Source organism: Colletotrichum spaethianum (genome assembly GCF_022836535.1).
Source record: "Colletotrichum spaethianum MAFF 239500 DNA, contig05, whole genome shotgun sequence".
Lineage (NCBI taxonomy): Eukaryota > Fungi > Ascomycota > Sordariomycetes > Glomerellales > Glomerellaceae > Colletotrichum > Colletotrichum spaethianum.
In genome coordinates this window covers 1,431,602-1,453,689 of record NW_026054775.1, presented here as the reverse complement: position 1 = coordinate 1,453,689, position 22,088 = coordinate 1,431,602, and the positions used below count along the sequence as shown (strand labels likewise).

The following is a 22,088-nucleotide window of genomic DNA, read 5'->3' as shown; positions in this document are numbered from 1 at the left end:
GCCTTGAACAAAAGTCGTGATGTTTGTTTACCCTGATTCCTATGCAAGCTATGTCCATAGCCCATTCGACCAGCCCTGTGTACAGTGTACAGATGATATTTTACAATATGGGTATTTGTCCCATTACATATCCCCTAGGCGGGTAACATAGCCGCTCAGCACATCACTGATGCGGCCTTGGTTTGGTTTGCAGACGAGACAGACGTGCTGCGTTATGGCTGAGATACCAAGCCCCGAGGAGGCTCTTCAATACGTCGTAGGTGATCCGTTTACAGCATGCTGGAGACGGCGTCGATGGCAAAGGGGGCTAAGTAAAAACTCTGATTAGAAAGTGTTCGTGGGCCTTGGTATACTAAGAGGCTGGGTGAACTCGGCTCGAAAGGGATGTACGTACAGAGGTACAGCAGGACGGCAGAGACGAAGACTTGCTGGACACTGAAGCTGGCCTCGGCCTCCATCTGCTTGATCTCCTCCTCGGAGAGCTGGGGCGGCGCGACTGTTAGGCACGGGTTAGCGACAAGGTTTAGGCGCGCTTGGGGTCTAGTTGATTGAGTGCATACATCCTCCGAACATCTTGACGGTTTGCTATAGAGTATTGACTGGGGCGGTGGGTGGGCGAGGGTACAGGAAAGCGGTTCGTGAGATGGTGATAATTCGCGGTCGGTGCCAGGTTCAGCGATGATGTCGTCGCAAAAATTTAGAGAAGCTCCAATCTGTCTAGCTCCTGGCTGCGTCCCGGTCGGTACGTACCTGAGCTCACTTCGAGCCTCAAGACGGGAGGAGACCTACCTGCTTAGCAAATCAAAACCCCATGTCTTGCACATGCACGACGGCTAGGCCACTTGTGAAATTTAGTGTTGTGCAAGCTTGTGCGCTGCAGCAGCTCGGCTCTTCTGCCGAGTGCTCGGTTTCTCATCCGCATATCCAGAAAACCCGACCTTGGAATACTGGGGCCCAGAACCCAGACCGCTGATGCTTTGTCAACATCTCATTGGTCGAGTAGTCTCATTCTGGACACAATCCCGGGCCGTGAATAGCCCGTGGTGCCTATTCTAGCAATGTTCGAACGCACCCGGGGTCCCCAAAGCCAGGGAATGGCTGGGGAACATGGAGTAGCAGCTCTTATCGCCTCAATCCGTCGTCGGTGCGCGCTTATCAGCGGACCGCCCGATAAGGCCAGTCTCACCTCTCTGCTCGGGCGGTTTCCCAGGCGGCGTGCCAGGGATGCTGTACCCAACCGAAAGGGTCCTTGGACTGTGTTTGAATGCGTTCGGCGGTGGGCGACCAGTCCAGCGCGCTGGGATCGACTCGACTCAGGAACTGTATCCCTGGGAGGCTCTACGTACCTTGGCTTGATAAGTAGCCGTACATTGCAATGCGAGGAAATAGAAGAAAAAAAAAGGGCGGATGGTTGCCGGCGCCGATTCCTCACCGACTCCCTCATATCTGAACCGTTCAGCAGGTCCTACTCTTTCTCAAGCTGTCTTACAAAAGCGTCTGGTCTCTTCCCAGTAGGTAGTCCGTTGCGAAGGCACCTGCATCAAGTGTTTTGGATCGAACACAAAAGGTTGCGTGCGAGTCTGTTCGCTTTTATCCCGAGTCGCCCTTCGGATCTACGTGTGGCGACAAGGGTGTTGCTTCTCGAGCTACAACGATATCGGGCCATTATCCGAGCCAACATTTCTATACACGCGCACGACTCTCACCACCACGCTGCTTCTTCTTTTCTTTTCCCTTCCCTTTCTTCACTTTCTGTTTACTCCAAGACACACTCTTGGACTTCGGCGAGTCTTGGGCATTTTCAATCTCTCTTTGAATTGCCAATTACAATCGCCTCTCCTCCCATCATGGCATCATTGAGATTGCCCCTCCCCCGCCAGCTTCGGCTGGCTGCCCCGAGGTCAAGGGTCCTCGCCCGCCAGACGCCAGCTTCCTCATGGGTTTGCAATTCATGCGTCTCAAACTCATCGGTAACCTCGCGGGTCCCCCGTGTGAGGACTTTCAGCGCCATCAGATCTCTCCAGAACGCCACGAGTGCGAGTACCACGGTGGATGCCTCCCTTGAACCGCTCCAGAGGCATGAGTCGTTCATTCCCCGCCACATCGGCCCTGACGTTCACGATGCTGAGGCCATGCTCAAGGCTCTCGACCCTCCGGCGAAGTCAATTGATGAGTTTATTGCCCAGGTTCTCCCCGCGGATGTTATCTCCGAGAGGAAGAGCTTCGCTTGGGACACCGAGGGCCCGACGGATGAGAGCAAAATCTTGGCGAGGGCCTCCGCCTGGGCCAAGGCCAATGAGGCCGCCCCCAAGCCTTTGATTGGCGCTGGATACAACCCCAGTGTCACGCCCCGTGTTATTCAGACCAACGTCCTCGAGAGCCCTGCTTGGTACACGAGCTACACTCCTTATCAGCCGGAAATCAGCCAGGGACGACTCGAGTCCCTCCTCAACTACCAGACCATGGTCTCCGACCTGACCGGTCTCCCCATCTCCAACGCCAGTCTATTGGACGAGGGAACAGCAGCTGCCGAGGCCATGACTTTGTCAATGAACGCCCTTTCTGCTTCTCGTGCCAAGAGACCCGGCAAGACTTTTGTCGTTTCTCACCTCGTTCACCCCCAGTCCATCTCTGTTCTCAAGAGCAGAGCTCAGGGATTCGGCATCAACGTCGAGATCCTTGACGTCAGCACCGCCGAGACTCAGGAGAAGATCAAGACCCTTGGACAGGACTTGGTCGGTGTTATGGTCCAGTACCCGGACACCAGGGGCAAGGTCGAGGACTTCAGGGGCCTTTCCGAGCTCGTTCACTCGCAGGGTGCCCTTCTCAGTGCCGCGACCGACCTTCTGGCCTTGACGGTCCTCACGCCGCCCGGCGAGTGGGGTGCCGACATTGCTTTCGGAAGTGCCCAGCGCTTCGGTGTGCCTCTTGGCTTCGGTGGACCCCACGCTGCTTTCTTCGCCGTCAAGGAGGCCCACAAGCGCCGCATGCCCGGCCGCTTGGTTGGTGTCTCCAAGGACCGCAACGGTCGGCAGGCCCTGAGACTGGCTCTGCAAACCCGTGAGCAGCACATTCGCCGCGAGAAGGCCACCAGCAACGTTTGCACTGCGCAGGCTCTCTTGGCCAACATGGCTGCGTTGTTCGCCGTCTACCACGGCCCCGAGGGTCTGAAGGAGATTGCTTCCAGATTGGTCCGTCTTGCTCGTGGCGTCCAGGCCGTTGCCGAGGCTGCTGGTCTGGAGACCGAGCAGAGCGGTGCTAGCCCCGACGGCAAGGTCTTGTTTGACACTGTCGTCATCAAAGCCAGCGACCGCTCTCAGAACATCTTCGCCGAGGCTAAGAAGGCTGGTCTGGGCTTCCGCGACTACGGCAACGGTGACATTGGCATCAGTGTCAACGAGAACGTCAACGAGGAGGTGTTCAACACCATCGCTACCGTTCTCGGAAACGCCACGGGTACTCAGACCGCCGAGGTCGCAAGCAAGGCCTACAGTTCTCTCACACAGGACATCACCGAGCTCCTGCCTGAGTCTCTGCGCCGCCAGTCCGCCTACCTTACTCACCCTGTTTTCAACACCCACCGCAGCGAGACAGAGATGCTCCGCTACATCCACTACCTTCAGTCCAAGGACCTGTCCCTCGTTCACTCCATGATCCCTCTTGGATCTTGCACCATGAAGCTCAACAGCGCGACCGAGATGGCCTTGATCTCTCTCCCTGGCTTCTCCACGATCCACCCCCACACTCCCATGAGTGAGCTCAAGGGCTACACCGCCCTGATTGAGAGCCTCTCAGAGCAGCTCAAGGGCATCACTGCCATGGACGCCGTCTCCCTGCAGCCTAACTCGGGCGCTCAGGGTGAGTTCGCCGGTCTCCGCGTCATCCGCAAGTACCTCGAGCAGCAGCCCGGCAAGAAGCGTGACATCTGCTTGATCCCGGTCTCGGCCCACGGCACCAACCCTGCTTCTGCCGCCATGGCAGGCATGCGGGTCGTCCCCATCAAGTGTGACCAGAAGACCGGTAACCTGGACATTGAGGATTTGGAGGCCAAGTGCAAGAAGCACGCGGACGAGCTTGGTGCCTTCATGGTCACCTACCCTAGCACTTTCGGCGTCTTCGAGCCCAGCGTCAAGAAGGCTTGTGACCTTGTTCACCAGTACGGCGGTCAGGTCTACATGGACGGCGCCAACATGAATGCTCAGATTGGCATCTGCTCGCCTGGCGAGATCGGTGCCGATGTCTGCCATCTTAACCTCCACAAGACCTTTTGCATTCCCCACGGTGGCGGTGGTCCCGGTGTCGGTCCCATTTGCGTCAAGGAGCACCTTGGCCCCTACCTCCCTGGCCGCTCCCCTGAGGCTGGGGAGGCCATGGTTGCCAGCGCTCCCTACGGCAGCGCTGGTATCCTGCCCATCAGCTGGGCATACAACGCTTTGATGGGCAACGACGGTCTGCGCCTCGCCACCAAGACCGCCATCCTCAACGCGAACTACATTCTCGCCCGCCTCAAGCCGCACTACAAGATCCTCTACACCAACGAGAACGGTCGCTGCGCGCACGAGTTCATCCTCGACGCGCGGCCCTTCAGCGCGACCGCGGGCGTCGAGGCTATCGACATTGCCAAGCGCCTTCAAGATTATGGCTTCCACGCGCCGACCATGAGCTGGCCTGTCGCCAACACGCTCATGATCGAGCCCACTGAGAGCGAGAGCAAGGAGGAGCTCGACCGTTTCATTGACACGCTCATCAGCATCCGTGAGGAGATCCGCGAGATTGAGGAGGGCAAGCAACCCCGCGAGGGCAACGTCCTCAAGATGGCGCCTCACCCGCAGATGGATGTTATCTTGGGCGATGGCGAGGGCAAGTGGGACCGTCCCTACACCCGCGAGAAGGCGGCGTACCCCCTGCCGCATCTGAAGGAGAAGAAGTTCTGGCCCAGCGTGGCTCGCATTGACGACAGTAAGTTTCTATCATATAGCCTATACTGGCATCACAGAAAACTAACAGGAGCACAGCATACGGTGACCTGAACCTCTTCTGCACGTGCCCTCCGGTCGAGGACACCACGCAAGAGTAAATCGATGATTCTTCCTCTGATAGACCATGATACCAGCAGACGACCTAGAATCATGACTACATGATAAAAAAGCAACAAGTCTGCGAACCTTGGGTCGACGTAATTCAACATGAGACGGCTGTCATTTCATCCGGACGGCCGTTGTTTAGTGTTCGACCTTTTCAACAATTTTCCATCATCTCTTATAGCAAGCGAAGGGGATATGAGTTCCTACGATTTCAACAGGGAAATTATTACACGCATTATATACATGCATGGGGTGGGGTTTGGGGGCCGGTGGAATGGGCCAACCGGCGGGAGTTCAACAACATACAGCCCGGAAGGTTGGTTATGTTTGGGATTGTTTTTTGCATTGCTGAAAATTTGCGACGCGTCGGATAGACTGGCACTGCTGTAGCCGGAAAAATTAAATATTTGAGCTTACTCGCTCTTGCGTCCTTTTGGAATTTCTCGTGAGTGAACGGGATCGTCGTGGATACATGACTAATCATGTCAAGCTCCCACAGTACTGGATCAACCTTAAGCAAGTCATTTTGTGTTTTGGCTTTAATGGCAGGGTCATTCATATGAGAAAAATCCCGTGGTCTTACGACTTGGCCTAAGGTTAGACCTACTTCCATCAACTGTCTCTGGAAGCCGAGAGAATCTGGTTCGTGTGACTAAGCGGATCTTCAGCCAGACTGGCTGATTTTTTTTTTCTCGTCGCAACTTCGGACGAGGTATGTTACACAAAAATGGACCGGGTATAGACCTAGCAATCCCGCGAGTCACGGTCAAGGTTGACAATAATGTAGATCGGGTTGCACCAACGGACAACTGAGCCAGCCGGCGCATGAATCGGAGGAGAGTTCAAACCCAAAGCGTGAGGATTGGATGCCACATTGGGCATCAAGACGACCGGAGAGACTGCTCCCTTATGTGGACACGATTATGTCAAGAGAATATTCTTCAACAAGTGTTGAGTTATGTGGCACAATGAACGCCAGTGAGCGATGGCATTTGGAAATGAGATGTGAGATGAGGATGGCCGCCGTGCGGTGAATTGCGGTATCTAGCTCGAGCGTTTGCTTATGTAATAGAAATACCCCTCATTCGGTGGTTAGGCAGGCATATCTCAGGTACCATATGACCGCTCGGCCGCTGTGCAGCAGTGACGTCTCGCCCCTCGACAAAGAACCTAGCTGACCTTCGAGCATTTTCGACTTTACCGCTGTAAGACAATTAACGGGTCGCCGGTTTCCACATGCGCTTTGCCTGCCACACCGCAGGATCAAAACAATTGGAAAGCCTTTTACTTGGGAAAACTCACAAACCACGCTACATAACTTGATTCGGCTGCGTCTCCGATCTGTACGACAAATACATATACACACACGCAAGATACAATCTACTGCCAGGTCCCTCCCGCTCGGCCCGACAAGTAGCGTCTTCAACCTCCCCACCGCTAACACCTTCGGAATAATCTCGTGATCTCTGTCTAGAGTCGAGTAACTCCGCGACCTTTGCTAGCTGCGCTGGACAACACCACCGTCGCAAGCGCACTACCACTAGCTTTGCGTATTCTACGGCTTCCGCAGTCTTTGGAGTAGCGTTTCCGCCATGGTTGCTTCTGAGCTGTCGCAAGCGGCACGCGCTGAGAAGGCCGACCCTCAGCAGTCGCAGCTGGCGGCCCAGCAAAAGGCACAAGAACCGGCACCACCATTGGTGAACCGGGTCGGCCAGAGCAAGAGCCCGTACGTGCGAAGCCATGCCGAGAGCCGTGTCGCCTGGCAGCTGCTCGACGAGGAGGCTATCGAGAGAGCTAGGAAGGAGAACAAGCTGATCTTTCTGCACATCGGTTTCAAAGCCTGCCACTGTAAGCGATCAAACGACGCGACTGCGTTTGTCCGACATTTGCGCTGACCTCTCCGTAGATTCGCGACTTACATCCACCGAGTGCTTCGCCCACCGAGAATGCGCCGCGATCCTGAACGAGTCATTTGTCCCCGTCATCATCGACCGCGAGGAGCGCCCGGAGCTTGACACGATATACATGAACTATGTGCAGGCCGTAAGCGGATCGGGCGGCTGGCCGTTGAACCTCTTCCTGACCCCCGAGCTCGAACCCGTCTTCGGTGGCACATACTACCCGGCTCCCGGCCCGAACAACGGCGGCTCCGACGACGAGGAGCGTCTAGACTTTTTGGCCATCTTGCGCAAGCTGCAGAAGGTCTGGAGGGAGCAAGAGTCACGGTGCAGGCAGGAGGCCAAGGAGGTTGTGGTTAAGCTCCACGACTTTGCGGCCGAGGGAACCCTGGGAACGGCCACGGTGCAGCCTGGTGTTGCTGGCTCCCAGACCGCCGCAATTGGTAGATCGGAGACGGGGTTGGAGCTTCCTGGAACGGGCAGGACGGCCGCTGCGGTGTCGAGTGAATTAGACCTGGACCAGCTGGAGGAGGCTTACACGCACATTGCCGGGACGTTCGACCCTGTCTACGGCGGATTCGGTTTGGCCCCCAAGTTTCCAACCCCGCCAAAGCTGTCCTTCCTCCTGCGACTGCCTCGGTATCTTTCACCTGTGCAAGACGTGGTAGGCGAGACCGAGTGCGCGCACGCCACCGAGATGGCCCTCTTTACGTTGCGCAAGATGCGGGATAGCAGTCTGCGCGACCACGTAGGAGGTTGTGGGTTTGCGCGATACTCCGTCACGGCAGACTGGAGCGTCCCGCGCTTTGAGAAGCTTGTTGCGCAAAACGCGCTGCTTTTGGGGCTCTACTTGGACGCATGGGTGATTGCAAGCGGCGGAGAGAAGGATGGAGAGTTCTACGACGTTGTGGTGGAATTAGTCGATTACCTTACGACTTCTCCGATTAGTTTGCCCGAGGGTGGTTTCGTCTCAAGCGAGGCCGCCGACTCGTACTACCGACGCGGGGACAGGCACATGCGGGAGGGAGCGTACAACCTGTGGACACGTCGGGAATTCGACACGGTAATCGGAGACGACCACGAGGCCGCGCTGGCTGCGTCATACTGGAACGTCCTCGAGCATGGTAATGTCGAGCCGGATCAGGACCCCAACGATGAGTTTATGAACGAAAACATCTTGCGCATCGTGAAGGACATATCGGAGATTGGACGACAAGCTGGCATCACCATCGACGAAGTCAAGCGGGTGATCTCTTTAGCAAAGCAAAAGCTCAAGGCGCATAGAGAAAAGGAGCGCGTGAGGCCTGAAGTCGACAACAAGGTTGTGGTCGGACGGAATGGTCTGGTGATTTCTGCTCTAACGAGGGCGGGACTGGCTTTGGCAACCGTTGATGCGGCGAAGAGCCAGGCGGCCATTGCATCCGCGAGCAAGGCTGCTGAGTTCATCAGGGCCAACCTGTGGGATGAGACGGACAAGGTTCTTTACAGGATATGGAACGAAGGCCGCGGCGACACCAAGGGCCTAGCAGAAGACTATGCCTATCTCATCGAGGGTCTTGTCGGTCTTTACGAGGCGACTGCGGATGAGAAGTGGATAGAGTTCGCTGATGAGCTTCAGAGTGAGTCTCCTTCGTCCCTGCCCATGAACCAACTAACGTTACCACAGAGGTCCAAATCAACATCTTCTATGACACCCCCTCAGTCGGCACCTCAGCCCCCGAACCCCCGGCGTCCCGCTCAAACTGCGGCGCCTTCTACACCACGGCCGAGAACGCGCCGCACACCATCCTCCGCCTCAAGGACGGCATGGACACGGCGCTCCCCTCGACCAACGCTGTCTCCGTCTCCAACCTCTTCCGCCTCGGCATCATGCTCAACGACGAGGCCTACACGGCCATCGCGCGCGAGTCCATCAATGCCTTCGAGGCCGAGATCCTGCAGTACCCGTGGCTGTTCCCGGGTTTGCTGTCGGGCGTGGTCACGGCCCGTCTTGGCGGAGTGACGTGGGTTGTCGTGCGCGGTGCTGATGGTGGCGAAGACGAGCTGACGCAGAAGCTATTGCGGAAGCTGAGCCTTGAGGCGAGGGGCGGATTGAGGAACGTGCTTTTGCTTAAGAGCGAGGACGACCTGTTGGCGAAGCGAAGTCCCGTGTTGAAGGAGCTGATGCAGAAGCCGGGCACGTACTACCTCGAAAACGGCGTTTACCGTCCGATCACGGCTGCGGATGTGGCGTGAGCAGTTCGTTGTGTGTGTGAACGAAAACTGGTCGAATATATGACACGGCTTCGATGAGATGCAAGGCTGGCGGCGGGTGGAAGGAGTTTTGGTGGCGCAAGTACCCAATCTTTAGACAAGTTCTGTTGCACAGTAAGACCCTAGCTCAATATTGTACTTTTCATCGACTTCCAAATGCTGTAGTTTGCTATTCCAGTACGTCAGTGCAGGCTGATGTGGATGTGCAACTGAAGCCATCCCCCCAGCTCTGTTCATATATGATCGTAGCGGATATAGCCAGCATGTGAGGGCATGAACGGTCATCAGTAAAGACAATAAGTCAAAAAGAAGAAGTCGCCACCGAATCAGTTAGAGGGCACTTTGTTACTGCTTGACATGGAATCTAATTTCGAAGAGAAGGCCTTCGTCACACCAACATCAAGTAGACCTTGTCGGTGTCATCCTATCTTTCTTTTTCCGGCATATGCATTTCATGTACAACAGCATCTCCAAACGCCAAGAGACAGTATGAAACTCTACTATCTTCTACCATGCTGCCAATAATTATCCGCTTTGAAGTAAATATTCAGTAAATATTCTCTCCAGAATACGTCAACATCAACGGGCGCCGGCAGATGCCGTAGTCCCGCGCGTAAACCATATGGTTCCGCCGTCTTGTACTCCACGGCTCACCCATCTGCGTCCAGATTCTCAATATGCTGTACAACGTACCCGGGAGACGCTCGCCATGCTACTCGGCTGTCGGATGTATATCTCGTCTGTCTTTCTTGCGTGTCACAAGTCCGAGTACACGTCGGAGAATACTCTGGAAACGGATGAGATGTGTGACAAGGATTTTGCGCTCTGCTGGTCTTTATCGACTGGCTGTCCTGCTCGCCATAAGCCGACTCGAAATGCATAGTCTCGAATCGGACAAGGTCGAGACATGATACTTTACAGTACATAACATATTCTTTCTTTTCCGGGAACACTGGCTCTTGCATACTGTCTAGGCAAAACAAAATAAAACATGCCATATTCTGTACCCCCTTCATCCATTATGAATCAGCGGGAAGCACCCCTAATTCATGACTGTTACGCCACATTGAGAACGTGGATGACAAAGACAGAGAACTCGCCATTGAAACAACAACAAACGCATACCATTGTCATAATCGGGGTATCTATTCTACAGCGACTGACTGACTGACTGCTTGACATGACTAAACCCGCCCAACCGCCACACGTATCGTCTGTATGGTTCGCCTTCTTTCTCCACCTCCAGCGCCCCGGCCAGATTCTCGTCGCTTTAACTTTCGCCGCCCAATCTGTGCCAGATATGGTACACACTCTCTTTCAAAATGAATATCCCCTCAAGAAGAAGATCGGCTACACCTCCGACTTGGCCTGGTAAAAGGAAAAAGACCCAGTCCATCAAATGCCGAAGCGTCTATCTCTTCTCCTCTACTAATGGCCAACGCCCTCAAGAACCGCCGCGGGGGCTGCCGTTTGCGGGTTGTTTGCGGTTCATCAAGCCGCTGAAGAAGGCCTGGAGCTTGTCGTTGTCCATCTCATCAGGGTTCTCCTCGGCGGCGTCACCCGGTGGCGTAGTGGGATCCGGTGTAGCACTGTATGCCTGTCGGTCCTTTATCTCTTGTTAGCATAATGCTCAACTTGCTCAGGGGCTAGGGCGAAAACTTACCTTGAGCCGCTGCACCATGTCGTCGGCATCCACCTGGATGCCTCCCATGTTGAATTGTACAGGTCCAATGTGCTGGCTAACCTTGCCGTCGGTTCCTTGCCGCAAAGCACCGGAGTCCGAGTCGTCGCTCCGCTGGCCTGCTCTCGACTTCGAGGCGTCGGCCTTCTTGTCATCGGTGGTACGGCTACGGTGCGATTCTAGTACTTGAAGGCTGGAGCCCAAGAACTCTTGGGTATCTGTTGACGACATCTCCAGCTGCGAAGGGTCTCCGTCGCGTCCTGCGAAGGAAATTGCGCTTCCGGCATTGCTGAGGTCACGGATCCAATCTTCGTACGGCGCCACCGCGGAGGACCATACTTCGCCGTTGTAATCGCCGTCTGCCTTAGCCTTTGCGAGGATGTTTAAGCCCTCGGTAGTCATTGCGGGTGACGGGAACGTGGATTGTAAATCATGCGACCAGCCTTGGCTGGTGGTCTCGACGTCGAAGCCGTCCCTCAGCACGCGAATCTTGCCCCAGGAGTCCCAGTTTGGCGGAACGAGAATCTTGTCCCTGTCGATCACATTATGTTTCAGGGGTTGCCGTTTCAGTAGAGATGTGATACCCAGACTCGAGTGCACCAAACTGGGTATGGATGAAGGGACATTCGGGGTCGTGTAAATCAGGGATGCGCCGTCTGAAGAAGCAATGTTAGCCTTGACCCAACCTCTGCATGGAACATACATACGCCGTAGAAGCGCTGTGCGGAGATACTGCAGCACTTGATCAAAGTCACCCTCCTTCCAACCCTGTGTCTTCTCGAGAGGCTCCATTTTCTCCGCCTACAAGACAATTAGCATTCGCGTATCCACTCCTCAACGGCAATTTCTCTTACATTCTGACAGACAACGCAGAGTGGCAGACCAATGCCTTCTTCCCATTCACCGGGGCCGAGGGGAAGAGCGACATCGCCTTCGCTTGTGGTTGCTCCTGTGCCATCGAGATTCGTCGAGCCGCCGCCCCTACCTCTGTCCCGCCAACTGACCATCACCTCCTCCATTGTCGCTTGACACTCGTGGCTGGAGTTCTCGAGGATGCTACGCATAAACAAAATCCACTCTCTCAGCTGGCGCATCCACAGATGCGGCGTGGACCAATCAAGCAATATGACCATTAGGGTGTTCGGTATCGACTCGGGGGTAATTAGGGGTTGGATGAGTTTTGGGAACGCTTCTGCTGGGGTTGATAGCATATAGAGGGAGATCCGCGCCAGTATGTCTAGTCAAGTCAGCATCATGTGCCCAAAAAGACTATCTCTCTCTCCACGGACCTTCTTGGTCGGCATCCAAGACGTCGTAATAGGTGTAACCCAAAGCGAAGCTGTTTGCGATAGGAGGTGTCTTGAAGCTCTGACGGTCCAGAGTTCGCTTCTCGCTGTGCGACAGCGACTCCACAAACTCCCGCTGCGAATCTGGCGAGCCTCCCAGCACAATAATGTTCTTCTCAGGTAACCGTTTGCCGCTAGCGACGTTGTCCAGCATGGAGCTCCATAGGTCCTTCTTTTCTCCATTGCGACCGTCCGACCCTGCGGAAGCCGAGGTGTACGTGGACACCCGATTCGCGCTTGCCGTCATGTTTGAGTTCGTTGATGAGAACGCATAGGGGAATGGCGGGTCGTGGGTGCCGAGGTGTGGTGTTTCGGTCGAGGGCGGTCGGCGGGTTGACAGTGGACAGCTTTGGGCAGAGACAGACGCGTCGAGTCGCGGTGTAGGCGAGAGGTGGGATGGATCACGATGGGTTTGGAGGCGGCAAATTCAGAAAATGCAGAGAAATATACGGGGCAGGGCAGGCGAAGATAATGTCCCTAGAAGCTGGAGTTCCGCCTTGAACCAGTGGCAGTATCGTCCTGGAGCCAGCATTCGCAATGCTTCACTCATGCCCCTTCATTGAACTGTCGGGGAATTTGAGCTCCGGACCGGCTGTTTTCCCGGCCGTTGGCTGGTGGTGCAGTGACATGCGGCACAGTATGCTACCGAAGTGTCAAAAATTTAGGGGTCGTTTCCGGGGCGCACTAGGGGGGATGACGCACCAGCCATGCTACGCCAACACCTTATCGATCTTTTTTCGTGGAGCTCTAGCAAGCTCGACGCGCCTTCTTTCAGCCTTGCAGATTGCGGCTCCTACACAAGCCTTCTTTTTCAAAGTTCGACAACTCTCATTCCCAGAGAATACGGGAAGATCGATACAGAGCGCCGAGATGAACAAGATCCGCGCCATTCAGGCGCTCAACAAGAAAGAAATCGAAAATGGAATGTAAGTCACGGCTGCGCTCTCCTCTTTCGACCTGGAATCTTGCGCTGACAACCAAGCAGCTCCCCCGAGGGCTCCTGGCACGTTGACTACCGCGACACGGCCTATATCTACTTCGGCGGCCTTCCCTACGAGATGTCCGAGGGCGACGTGATCACCGTCTTTTCCCAGTTCGGCGAGCCCGTTTGGCTCAAGCTGGCGCGCGACAAGGAGACGGGCAAGTCCAAGGGCTTTGGCTGGCTCAAGTACGAGGACCAGCGCAGCACCGATCTGGCGGTAGACAATCTCGGTGGCGCGACCATCAAGGACAGGCTCATCAGCGTGGACCACGCGCGCTACAAGTTCCGCGACGACGAGGATCCAGACGAGGGCAAGGTGGACTGGGCGACGGTCGCGAAGCAGGAAGGCGGAGACAAGACAGACAAGGAGGAATCTGAAGATGAAGAAGAGGTGCGGCCGATGCTTCCTGAGGAGAGGGAGCTTGCTGTTCTGATACGGGATCACGACGAGGACGATCCTATGAAAGGGTTCTTGATTGAGGAGAAGAAGAAGGAGATTGAGGAGGCGCTGCGGCGGCGGGACGACAAGTCAGACAGGAAAAAGAGGCACAAGCATCGGCACCGGTCGCATAGGTCACGGAGATATGATAGTGACGAGGAGATGAGGGATGCTGATCGCGACGAGGACAAGCACCGAAGCAGAAGGTCACATCGCGACGACATGGCAGACGACAAGGATCGGAGGGACGATGACAGAAGCTCTCGACGCCACAGACGGCAGGACGAGTCTCGAGAGAGAGAACCAAAAAGGGATGACAGGAGGCGGAGGGAGAAAGACCGTTCGAGGGAAAGGCGGGATAAGGACCCGGGCGAGAACGAAGACAAGCGGAGGGAGCGCCGGCATCGTGACCGAGACGGTTCGGAAGAGCGCCATCATCGACGGCACAGAGACCGCGATGATGAGCGGCGACATAGGAGGCGGAGCAGAAGTAAGTCGCCGTGATCTTAAAGGTGACATAATGCCTAATAAAAAGAGCGATGCTATCGCTGATACCCATGCCTGGTCCTATGAAAACTCCAAATGTAACGCCATACCGTGAACCTAACACCCACACGACTTCCAAGAGTCTGGATAATAGTAGCTGTTGTTGCTCATGATCATGATGCGCTACCCAGATATCTCTTCCAACCTTCTCGCACAACGTACCGGCGTCCATCTTCCCCCTTGGATATCACGAACTTCTCCCACCTGGCGTCTTGTCCGGCGCCAATAACTACTAGACTATCTTCGGTGATCCATCCGATGACGCCTTTTTGGGGCCTTGTCGTCCCGAGCGTCGTCTGGTCTGATATGGGCAACCCGCCGATCAAGGGGTCATCGCCAGCCTCAAATGGTGCAGACGCGAAGGAGTATACGTCTGAAAACATCCGCGGCATCAAGGGAATCTTCCCTAGGAAACCCCATCGCCCCTTGCCGTCGTCAGCCGGCCGGCCCGCGAGGATGCCTGACCCTGCCATCTGCGATGCCGTTGGGCTCGTCGGCGCGGTCATGGGCTTCTTGGGATGTGGAACGTCGAACACGTGCAGGGTCGACTTGTCTGATGTGCAAGCCAGTTTCGTTCCTTCGGGGCTGAAGCCGAGAGAGAAGATGGTTGCGGGATCGACGCCTCGTCTGAGCTCGGCCAAGCGGGCACAATTGCTGGTTGCGAATACCCTGATTAAAGTGCCCGTTTCACTTGCTGTGGCCAAAAGCTCGCCATCCGGGCTCAATTGGATGGCTCGGAGAGCAGATGAGTGAGCCGGAATAATGCTGACGTTACCAGTGCCGATATCGACAAGTTGGATCTGGCCCACCGTTCTACCCGGGAAAGCAATCGTCTTGTCCGACATGGCAACAAGACCGAGAGGATTGTCAGTGGTCTCATACACCGACTGGAGGTCGGGCGGCTTCGCAAACGAGTAGACACGAACGCTGTTCTGAAGCGCAACGACAATTCGATTGCGGCCGATGCGAACGCCGCGCACTGGAGTTAAAGAGGCGATCTCTATTGCGACTCTCCCTTTCATATCGTCCCATATGATAGTCTGTATAAACAGGGTGAGTTTGATTCTAACGGGTTGGACTGTGTGATACGTACTTTGCTGGTGCTGAACTTTGGTTGTCTGCCGCCACCAACGAGAGCGAGGTAGTTCGTCGTACCCATCATCTCAACAAGACCGATGCCGGCATTGAAGTCTGGTTGGGGCTTTAGCTTCATCATCGTGCTGATCATGGGAATAGTGTGCGCAAACCTCTCGATGCCTTGAGAAGGCATGACTTGGTGTGGAAGACTGCACGCTGTCAGGGGCACGTCCTTGTCTCGACCAGCCAACCACGACTTACTGCATATTCCTGAATTGAGACCAACGGAGAAGCAGCTAGCATCGCTGTTGAATGACGCGGATAGCACCACAGTCGTGGGCGCCGTCTCTATAGGCGGGCGGGTGTTCATTGCAATGAAGACGGCACTGTGCCTGTAAGTCGCCGTGCTGGGTTGGTGACGCTGTGGCCTATCCTACGGTGAGGGGCTCAGCAATAAGGGATGAGCGCTAGGAGGATGCAAGGCCGGCGGACCAAGCCAATATTCTGCTATTTCTGAAGTTGCTCGTTATGATATCATCCTTGACAAGTGCATCTCTCGGGGTGAGAGGCGTGCAGCTCGCGGTGGTCGATGAGGATGACTTGAGATGCTCTCTCAAACGATGACAGCGACTTGGGGCGGGTCGGAGTCAGCTGGACAGCCGAGTCAGGAAGCTGCCGGAATCAAATAACAAGGGAGATTGGCGGGCTTGTGCAGCAAACAAACGGCCAAAGTGCTAGCACGAAGAGCCTCAAATGGGCAACGGTTTGCAAGGAGTAAGGGGTAACAAGGCGGATGTTCGCAAACAAGTCCTCGTGGACAGTGTCTCAGCAGAAGTCAGCCTGGGACGTTGTTGAAATGAGGTACGTATCGTCCGTTCCGACTTCTTAGCGACCGCGGTAGAGGCACAGGCGACTCGTACCGTGCCTGCTTGCCTGCCATGGTTGAGATGAAGGCGCACTAATTAAGGTTGGGCGTGTTCTAGGCAGCTGCCGTCTACCAGATTACCAGCTGTCAACCACCTGACCTCGCTGCCTCCCAAAGAAACGCGAAACATACCTATGTGCTACGCCGCTTCACCACACACGGTGCAACGCGCCAACATGCTGCAACAGGCCAACAGTGTCGGTAGTGAGGCGGCGGGAAGCTTCAGCACTGACCAAGTGCCAGTCTCGTGACCTGTCATCCTCTGTCTCCCAATATTGCCCGAGGATACCCCGCTGCTTGGACCATTCCTAGACGAGTCTAGTGTTAATTTTGGGGGAAAGGAGCGTGGGCCGGGGAGTTGCTGGCCCCTGAATTGGGCGCGCAGGAGCAAGCAATCAATTGGCTGGGGACTGCTTGGGGACGTCCTGCCGCAACATTTTGTGTGAAATTGCATTTTCCAACACCCGTCGGTCAAGACCCTCCTGTCCCCTTTAGCACCTGCACCTCCCGTCCGACCACCCAGGTCCCATTCCAGAACAACGACATTTGGGATCCAGCAGTCCTTTTGCTCCGTTCAACCACGACACGAACACGACGCTCGCTGTCCCTTGACACGACACCATCGCCGTTCTTTTTCTCGTCCGTCGTTGAATAGTTCGACGACTCCTTTACCGACCCCATTCTAGACTAAGACTTGCCTTCAACAACCGCCGTATGTCTGCCCACCGTCTCCCTATTCTACTATTACACCGTCCGGCCCCCATGAATGAACCCTCCCCCGACTCCACGAAGCCACCATGGCTCCGACACATCTACATCCCTCGAGATATACAATTGCTGACCGCTCTCAACCTTGCAGAAGATGATGCGCAGAAAGAAGAACGTGAAGAAGGGAATCCAGTTCTGTTTGATGGTCTGCGGAGCATCAGGCACTGGTGCGTCTCCCTACCTGAACAATCTCGTGTCCACTCGAACTCGGAGCCTCGTCGACTGACATTTGCCTCTACAGGAAGAACCACCTTCGTCAACACCCTTTGCGGAAAGAGTGTACTCGGCCACAAGGAGGCGGATGATCCCAATGCCGCCTCCGTCGAGGATGGTGTCAAGATCAAGCCCATCACTGTTGGTGCGTGATTCCCGCGTTAGACTATTACAATACGCCAGCAGCATGTTGACCACCCTGCAGAGTTAGAGCTAGATGAGGAGGGCACCCGTATCTCTCTCACCATTGTCGACACTCCCGGCTTCGGTGATCAGATTGACAATGAGGCCAGGTATGGCAACCCGAGAACGCCTCGATACCCTTATCAATACTGACACGTGCGTCCAGCTTCTCCGAGATTGTCGGTTACCTCGAGAGACAATACGACGACATTCTCGCCGAGGAGTCTCGTATCAAGCGTAACCCCCGTTTCAGAGACAACCGTGTACACGCCATGCTCTACTTCATCACGCCCACTGGTCACGGGTAAGCCCACTGTCTGTTCTCTACTACCATTGGCCGCCACTAACGCACTCCTAGCCTTCGCGAGCTAGACATTGAGCTCATGAAGCGTCTTGCTCCCCGTGTCAACGTCATCCCTGTTATTGGCCGCGCCGACTCGCTGACCCCGGCTGAGCTCGCTGAGTCGAAGAAGCTTGTGATGGAGGATATCGAGCACTACCGCATCCCCGTGTACAACTTCCCCTACGACATTGAGGAGGACGACGAGGATACCGTCGAGGAAAACGCTGAGCTGAGAGGCCTGATGCCGTTCGCCATTGTCGGTTCCGAGGACATTGTCGAGATTGGCGGCCGCACCGTCCGCGCCCGCCAGTACCCCTGGGGTGTTGTTGAAGTCGACAACCCGCGCCACTCCGACTTCCTCGCCATCCGCTCTGCCCTTCTCCACAGCCACTTGGCTGACCTCAAGGAAATCACCCACGACTTCCTCTACGAGAACTACCGTACCGAGAAGCTCAGCAAGTCTGTTGAGGGCGGTGCTGGAGTGTACGTTTTACATGCCCCTAGTCTTACTTGTACTCTACTCTATACTGACAATGTCACAGCGACTCGTCCATGAACCCCGAGGATCTCGCCTCGCAATCTGTGCGCCTCAAGGAGGAGCAGCTGCGGCGAGAGGAGGAGAAGCTCCGCGAGATCGAGATCAAGGTCCAGCGCGAGATCAACGAGAAGCGCCAGGAGCTCTTGGCCCGCGAGTCCCAACTTCGCGAGATCGAGGCCCGTATGCAGAGGGAACAGTCAGCAGCAGCCGGTGGGCCCCCCGAGGCCAACGGCGACCACGAAGCCAACTAATGCAACTATTCTGGCCCTGCTTATGGTTACCCCCGAAACTACGACGTTGGTCTTTTTCTATACTGGCGTTGGTTTCCGTGCTGTGTTGAAAGAGAAAGAACATTATTCCCCTATGCGAGTTCGTTTCTCTTAACACGAAGATAAAACCCCAAAAAGGTCTACTACGAATGCGACGACTGAGAGAGGCTATCGGTTTGGTAGGGTGTGGGAAGAGGCGGTGTACGTTCTCGGGGCGGTGGTTCGGAGGCTTCTGGGCGAGGTCGAGGGGCTGACATCGGGGGCATGGCACGTGCGGACCACAAACTGCTCATCGATCTGTTTCTGTTTATCCCTACCAAACCGCCCGCCTGCATCTTTCCGGCTGTGCCTTTGTAGCCCTTTCACTAACGCCCCCCATTTTCCTTTTCTATTAGTGGACTTCTAATGCAGATATCAAATTACTTTACCGCTTCTCCAAACTATCAGTCGCTGTCGCTGTGGTCGTCATGTGCATTGTGAATTGAATGTCTTATTAATTGATTTACTATAGGAGTCCCAGAAAGCAAGAGCAACGGATAGCTATGAACCACCCAATCCCATATCAAGCGCCCATCTTATCCATACACCAACTGCGAAGCATCCTAGCCCGATTGTTGTCGGAAAAGACCATGCCCAACCTAGCTGTTCGTTGACAAAGTTTATGTGGATTTCTCGTGGGGAGGAAATAGAGATAACAGTCTAAGTTTAGTTGTTCTGCTGGCTGTTCAGGATGCGCAGAATGGCCAAGAACAGGTTGATGATGTCGAGGTACAAGCTGATGGAGGCGGCAATCTCCTCCTCGACGTGGTGGTGTCGCATGATGAGCTGAGTGTCGACAAGGATGTAGGCACTGAAGAGAAGGGCGGCGATACCGCCGTAGATGAGCTCGCCGGTGGAGCTGTAGGGGAAGAACATGTACATGAAGCCGAAGATGACGAGGCCCCAGAGGGCGCCGCCGAGGTAGGGGATCCATGAAGTGAAATCATATTTGGTCTGGCAGGCGAAGGCGGTGAGGAAGATGAAGATGCCTGCGGTCAGGAACACGGCGTTGAGGACGATGCTAGCCTTGTAGAAGGACACAATGACGGAGATGGAGTAGGCCTCCATGAGGGTGAAGCCCGAAAGGAAGAGGAGGTTTGTCGGGTAGGACTTGCGCTTCCAGAAGGTGAGGAGCATCATGACCATGGCGCCGATAAGCTGTGGAGGGTCAGTTAGTATGCCGTCCAGTCGGGTTGCGACTCGAGAAGGGGACTTTGGATGCACGTACGGATGCAAAGACCAAACCCGGGTGAGCCTGAATCCACGTCTTGTAGCCATCGCTGAAGAAGCTGAGGGCGGACACGGCGCCGGTGACGAGGAGCTGGACGGTGAGGATTGCGTAGACCTTGCGGATGAACTGGTTGCGAATGTCGGTCGTGGCCTCTGCTACCGAGCCGCCGAACTGCAGGGGGTTGTGTTAGTGAAGCTGTGATTATACGATACAGTGTACGTGAGATAACGCGGGTTTACGACGAGGCGACAGGGAGCTGGAGGGAGATCAGGACGGAAGAGAAGTACCTTGAAGTCATCTGGAAGGTCATCCTCACTGCTGCGAGGTGCGCCGCCGCCAAAGAGACGATCTGTGTCGGAGGCGGCGGTGGGTTCGGCCTGGTAAGCGGGGGGCGCCTGCGCGTAGCTCGAAGCTTCATCGGGGTCCTGGGTGGGCGCCGGGGCGTACTTCGTGTTTGAAGCCATCGTTACTGTATCGTTGACGATCGTTCAGACGGATGTGCTAGATGGGATGCTTCGTCGTCGGGCGGCAGCTTTTGTGTGCTAAGGTTGGGTCACTCGAGGCGAAAGCTTCGGAAGGTGTTGGATGCCTATGGACGGTTCAAGGAAGCGCCGGAGGAGGTCGTGTCGTCAGGACGGGATCATGTGGGGTGGCGGATGCTGCGAACGGTCACTGCTTGCTTACCTGACTGCAGATTTAAGTGGCTGGAAGTCTGGGGTAGAGTGTGGCGCAAGTGGGGTCATGTGATGGCGAAGGGAATTGAGGAATGCACGGGCGACATCTTTCAGGTTCTCTTCTCTTGGATGCATATAGCTCCTAGAAGACCATTTTATGCATATATCGAGATAGTATTCTCCTAGAGATGATAGCGTTGATATGGATATCCAAGCCGGCACCTTCCTAGCTCCTTGGGGTATCCGTACTTTGTTGATCTCCCTGAATCGTTGCCGGCAATGTTGGACCATGAGTGACCGCATGCTTGGCAAACGCGTGGTCTGATTTTGGCAACATTTCTGCAGCTCTGCACATCACCACTGCACTGCAATGACTATGGAAAAGAGTGGCAGTCTCGACAGAAGACGCCGCAAGCCCCCCCAATACCCCGACCAGAGTCGACACCCGAGAGCAGACGAGATGAAACGCGGAGCGTCGAGTTGACAAGTAGCAACATTTCAGGGCTGCTTTTCTAGATTGCTGCACGGAACAACCGGTAGACAAAGCATAAGTACGGGAAGACGGAAGTAAGAGCAAGTGTTTCCTCAGATGCCAGGTCTGACCGTATTCGTCTGTTCCACGATGCATCGCATTACGGATACGTTGGGTCTGTGGTAAGAGAAACTTTACTGTATTGTGATGGATCACGGCATCTTCAACGGACAGCAATCGTGTCCCGTCACTACGGATACGCTGGAGAGATCAAGGTGCGTCGGGCGCGCGCGGAGTGCGCTTGCGACTGCGGGTCATAAAGCTCACATTTGCAGGCTCTTGCTATTTAGTGTTCTGACAGGAAGCGGCCACTCCTGAGGGGCGGCCTTGTTACGACAGCTGGCAATTGGCTACTGCATGTCGCCATCATGAGGGGCGGTGTTAGGGGAGCTGAAGGGTGTGTGTGGGTGTGGTACCTGGCCCCGCCAGGTACGGGTCGGATTTTCCTGGCCCAGGCTTCGGGAGTCCAGGCGGTGTCAAGGACGCAGAAGACATTGTTGATGCTCGAGGAGACATCTCATTTATTGTCGTTGTTATTGGCCGCACAGATGGAATGGAAATAGGGGTAAGAAGGTCTGAGAGCACCCAAAGACAGCGGCAGAGCGCGGTTAGGAAAAGCAGTGTGCAGATACAGTAAACAAAGGGCAAGAGGAGAGAAGGAAAGGCTGGCATGGTTGACAGGGGCACGTATAGTGTATACCAAGCGGCCGATAAGAGGCTGGGGAGAGCAAATCACTTCATTTTAAGGGTGGTGCAAGATGAAGATTGTCAGTGAACATCCCACACTCCCAGTTGCAACTTTGCCAAGTCATCTATTGGCAACGACCACACCTATCTAAAGATGACGGAGCTAATTCGATGGAAACGAGGAGAGGATCGAACAAACGAGAGCAATCCAATGGGAGCAATGGCATGACACTGTTGAAACTTGTTGAGGGCGGGAAAGACCCGCCCATCTTCTCCCCTCTCCCGTCTGTCGTCTCGCTCTCTCCATCTTCATCCCCATCTCTACGTCCATTCAGTCTCTCACACCTCGATCTCGAAATTGATTTCGCAGGAGCATCTGC

At 55.2% G+C, this 22,088-nt stretch overlaps 8 protein-coding genes across 8 annotated transcripts; 4 read left to right on the top strand and 4 right to left on the bottom strand.

Moving 5' to 3' along the window:
• Positions 1–3,128: 3,128 nt before the first annotated feature.
• On the top strand, positions 3,129–5,077 carry ColSpa_02922 (putative glycine--tRNA ligase; the record flags this gene model as incomplete). The annotated part of the gene is made up of 2 exons (XM_049269134.1): positions 3,129–4,959; positions 5,016–5,077. The coding sequence occupies 2 exons, from the start codon at positions 3,129–3,131 to the stop codon at positions 5,075–5,077; spliced, it is 1,893 nt and encodes a 630-aa protein (XP_049125091.1).
• A 1,599-nt stretch (positions 5,078–6,676) lies between these two features.
• On the top strand, positions 6,677–9,217 carry ColSpa_02921 (spermidine N(1)-acetyltransferase; the record flags this gene model as incomplete). The annotated part of the gene is made up of 3 exons (XM_049269133.1): positions 6,677–6,932; positions 6,991–8,601; positions 8,649–9,217. 3 exons carry the CDS (start codon positions 6,677–6,679, stop codon positions 9,215–9,217), a joined length of 2,436 nt encoding a protein of 811 aa, XP_049125090.1.
• Positions 9,218–10,679: 1,462 nt separating this feature from the next.
• On the bottom strand, positions 10,680–11,935 carry ColSpa_02920 (cytoplasmic dynein 1 light intermediate chain 1; the record flags this gene model as incomplete). Its single annotated transcript, XM_049269132.1, has 4 exons — positions 10,680–10,832; positions 10,899–11,520; positions 11,620–11,717; positions 11,771–11,935. The coding sequence occupies 4 exons, from the start codon at positions 11,933–11,935 to the stop codon at positions 10,680–10,682; spliced, it is 1,038 nt and encodes a 345-aa protein (XP_049125089.1).
• A 250-nt stretch (positions 11,936–12,185) lies between these two features.
• On the bottom strand, positions 12,186–12,509 carry ColSpa_02919 (uncharacterized protein; the record flags this gene model as incomplete). Its single annotated transcript, XM_049269131.1, has 1 exon — positions 12,186–12,509. The coding sequence occupies one exon, from the start codon at positions 12,507–12,509 to the stop codon at positions 12,186–12,188; it is 324 nt and encodes a 107-aa protein (XP_049125088.1).
• A 623-nt stretch (positions 12,510–13,132) lies between these two features.
• Positions 13,133–14,187, top strand: ColSpa_02918 (U2 snRNP component prp10; the record flags this gene model as incomplete). Its single annotated transcript, XM_049269130.1, has 2 exons — positions 13,133–13,188; positions 13,248–14,187. The coding sequence occupies 2 exons, from the start codon at positions 13,133–13,135 to the stop codon at positions 14,185–14,187; spliced, it is 996 nt and encodes a 331-aa protein (XP_049125087.1).
• Positions 14,188–14,342: 155 nt separating this feature from the next.
• ColSpa_02917 (SWI/SNF and RSC complexes subunit arp9) lies at positions 14,343–15,676 on the bottom strand (the record flags this gene model as incomplete). The annotated part of the gene is made up of 2 exons (XM_049269129.1): positions 14,343–15,269; positions 15,323–15,676. 2 exons carry the CDS (start codon positions 15,674–15,676, stop codon positions 14,343–14,345), a joined length of 1,281 nt encoding a protein of 426 aa, XP_049125086.1.
• Positions 15,677–17,093: 1,417 nt separating this feature from the next.
• Positions 17,094–18,527, top strand: ColSpa_02916 (septin spn4; the record flags this gene model as incomplete). The annotated part of the gene is made up of 6 exons (XM_049269128.1): positions 17,094–17,166; positions 17,241–17,357; positions 17,418–17,505; positions 17,562–17,699; positions 17,754–18,221; positions 18,281–18,527. The coding sequence occupies 6 exons, from the start codon at positions 17,094–17,096 to the stop codon at positions 18,525–18,527; spliced, it is 1,131 nt and encodes a 376-aa protein (XP_049125085.1).
• A 723-nt stretch (positions 18,528–19,250) lies between these two features.
• On the bottom strand, positions 19,251–20,279 carry ColSpa_02915 (bax inhibitor 1; the record flags this gene model as incomplete). The annotated part of the gene is made up of 3 exons (XM_049269127.1): positions 19,251–19,742; positions 19,813–19,986; positions 20,103–20,279. The coding sequence occupies 3 exons, from the start codon at positions 20,277–20,279 to the stop codon at positions 19,251–19,253; spliced, it is 843 nt and encodes a 280-aa protein (XP_049125084.1).
• Between the last annotated feature and the right edge of the window lie 1,809 nt (positions 20,280–22,088).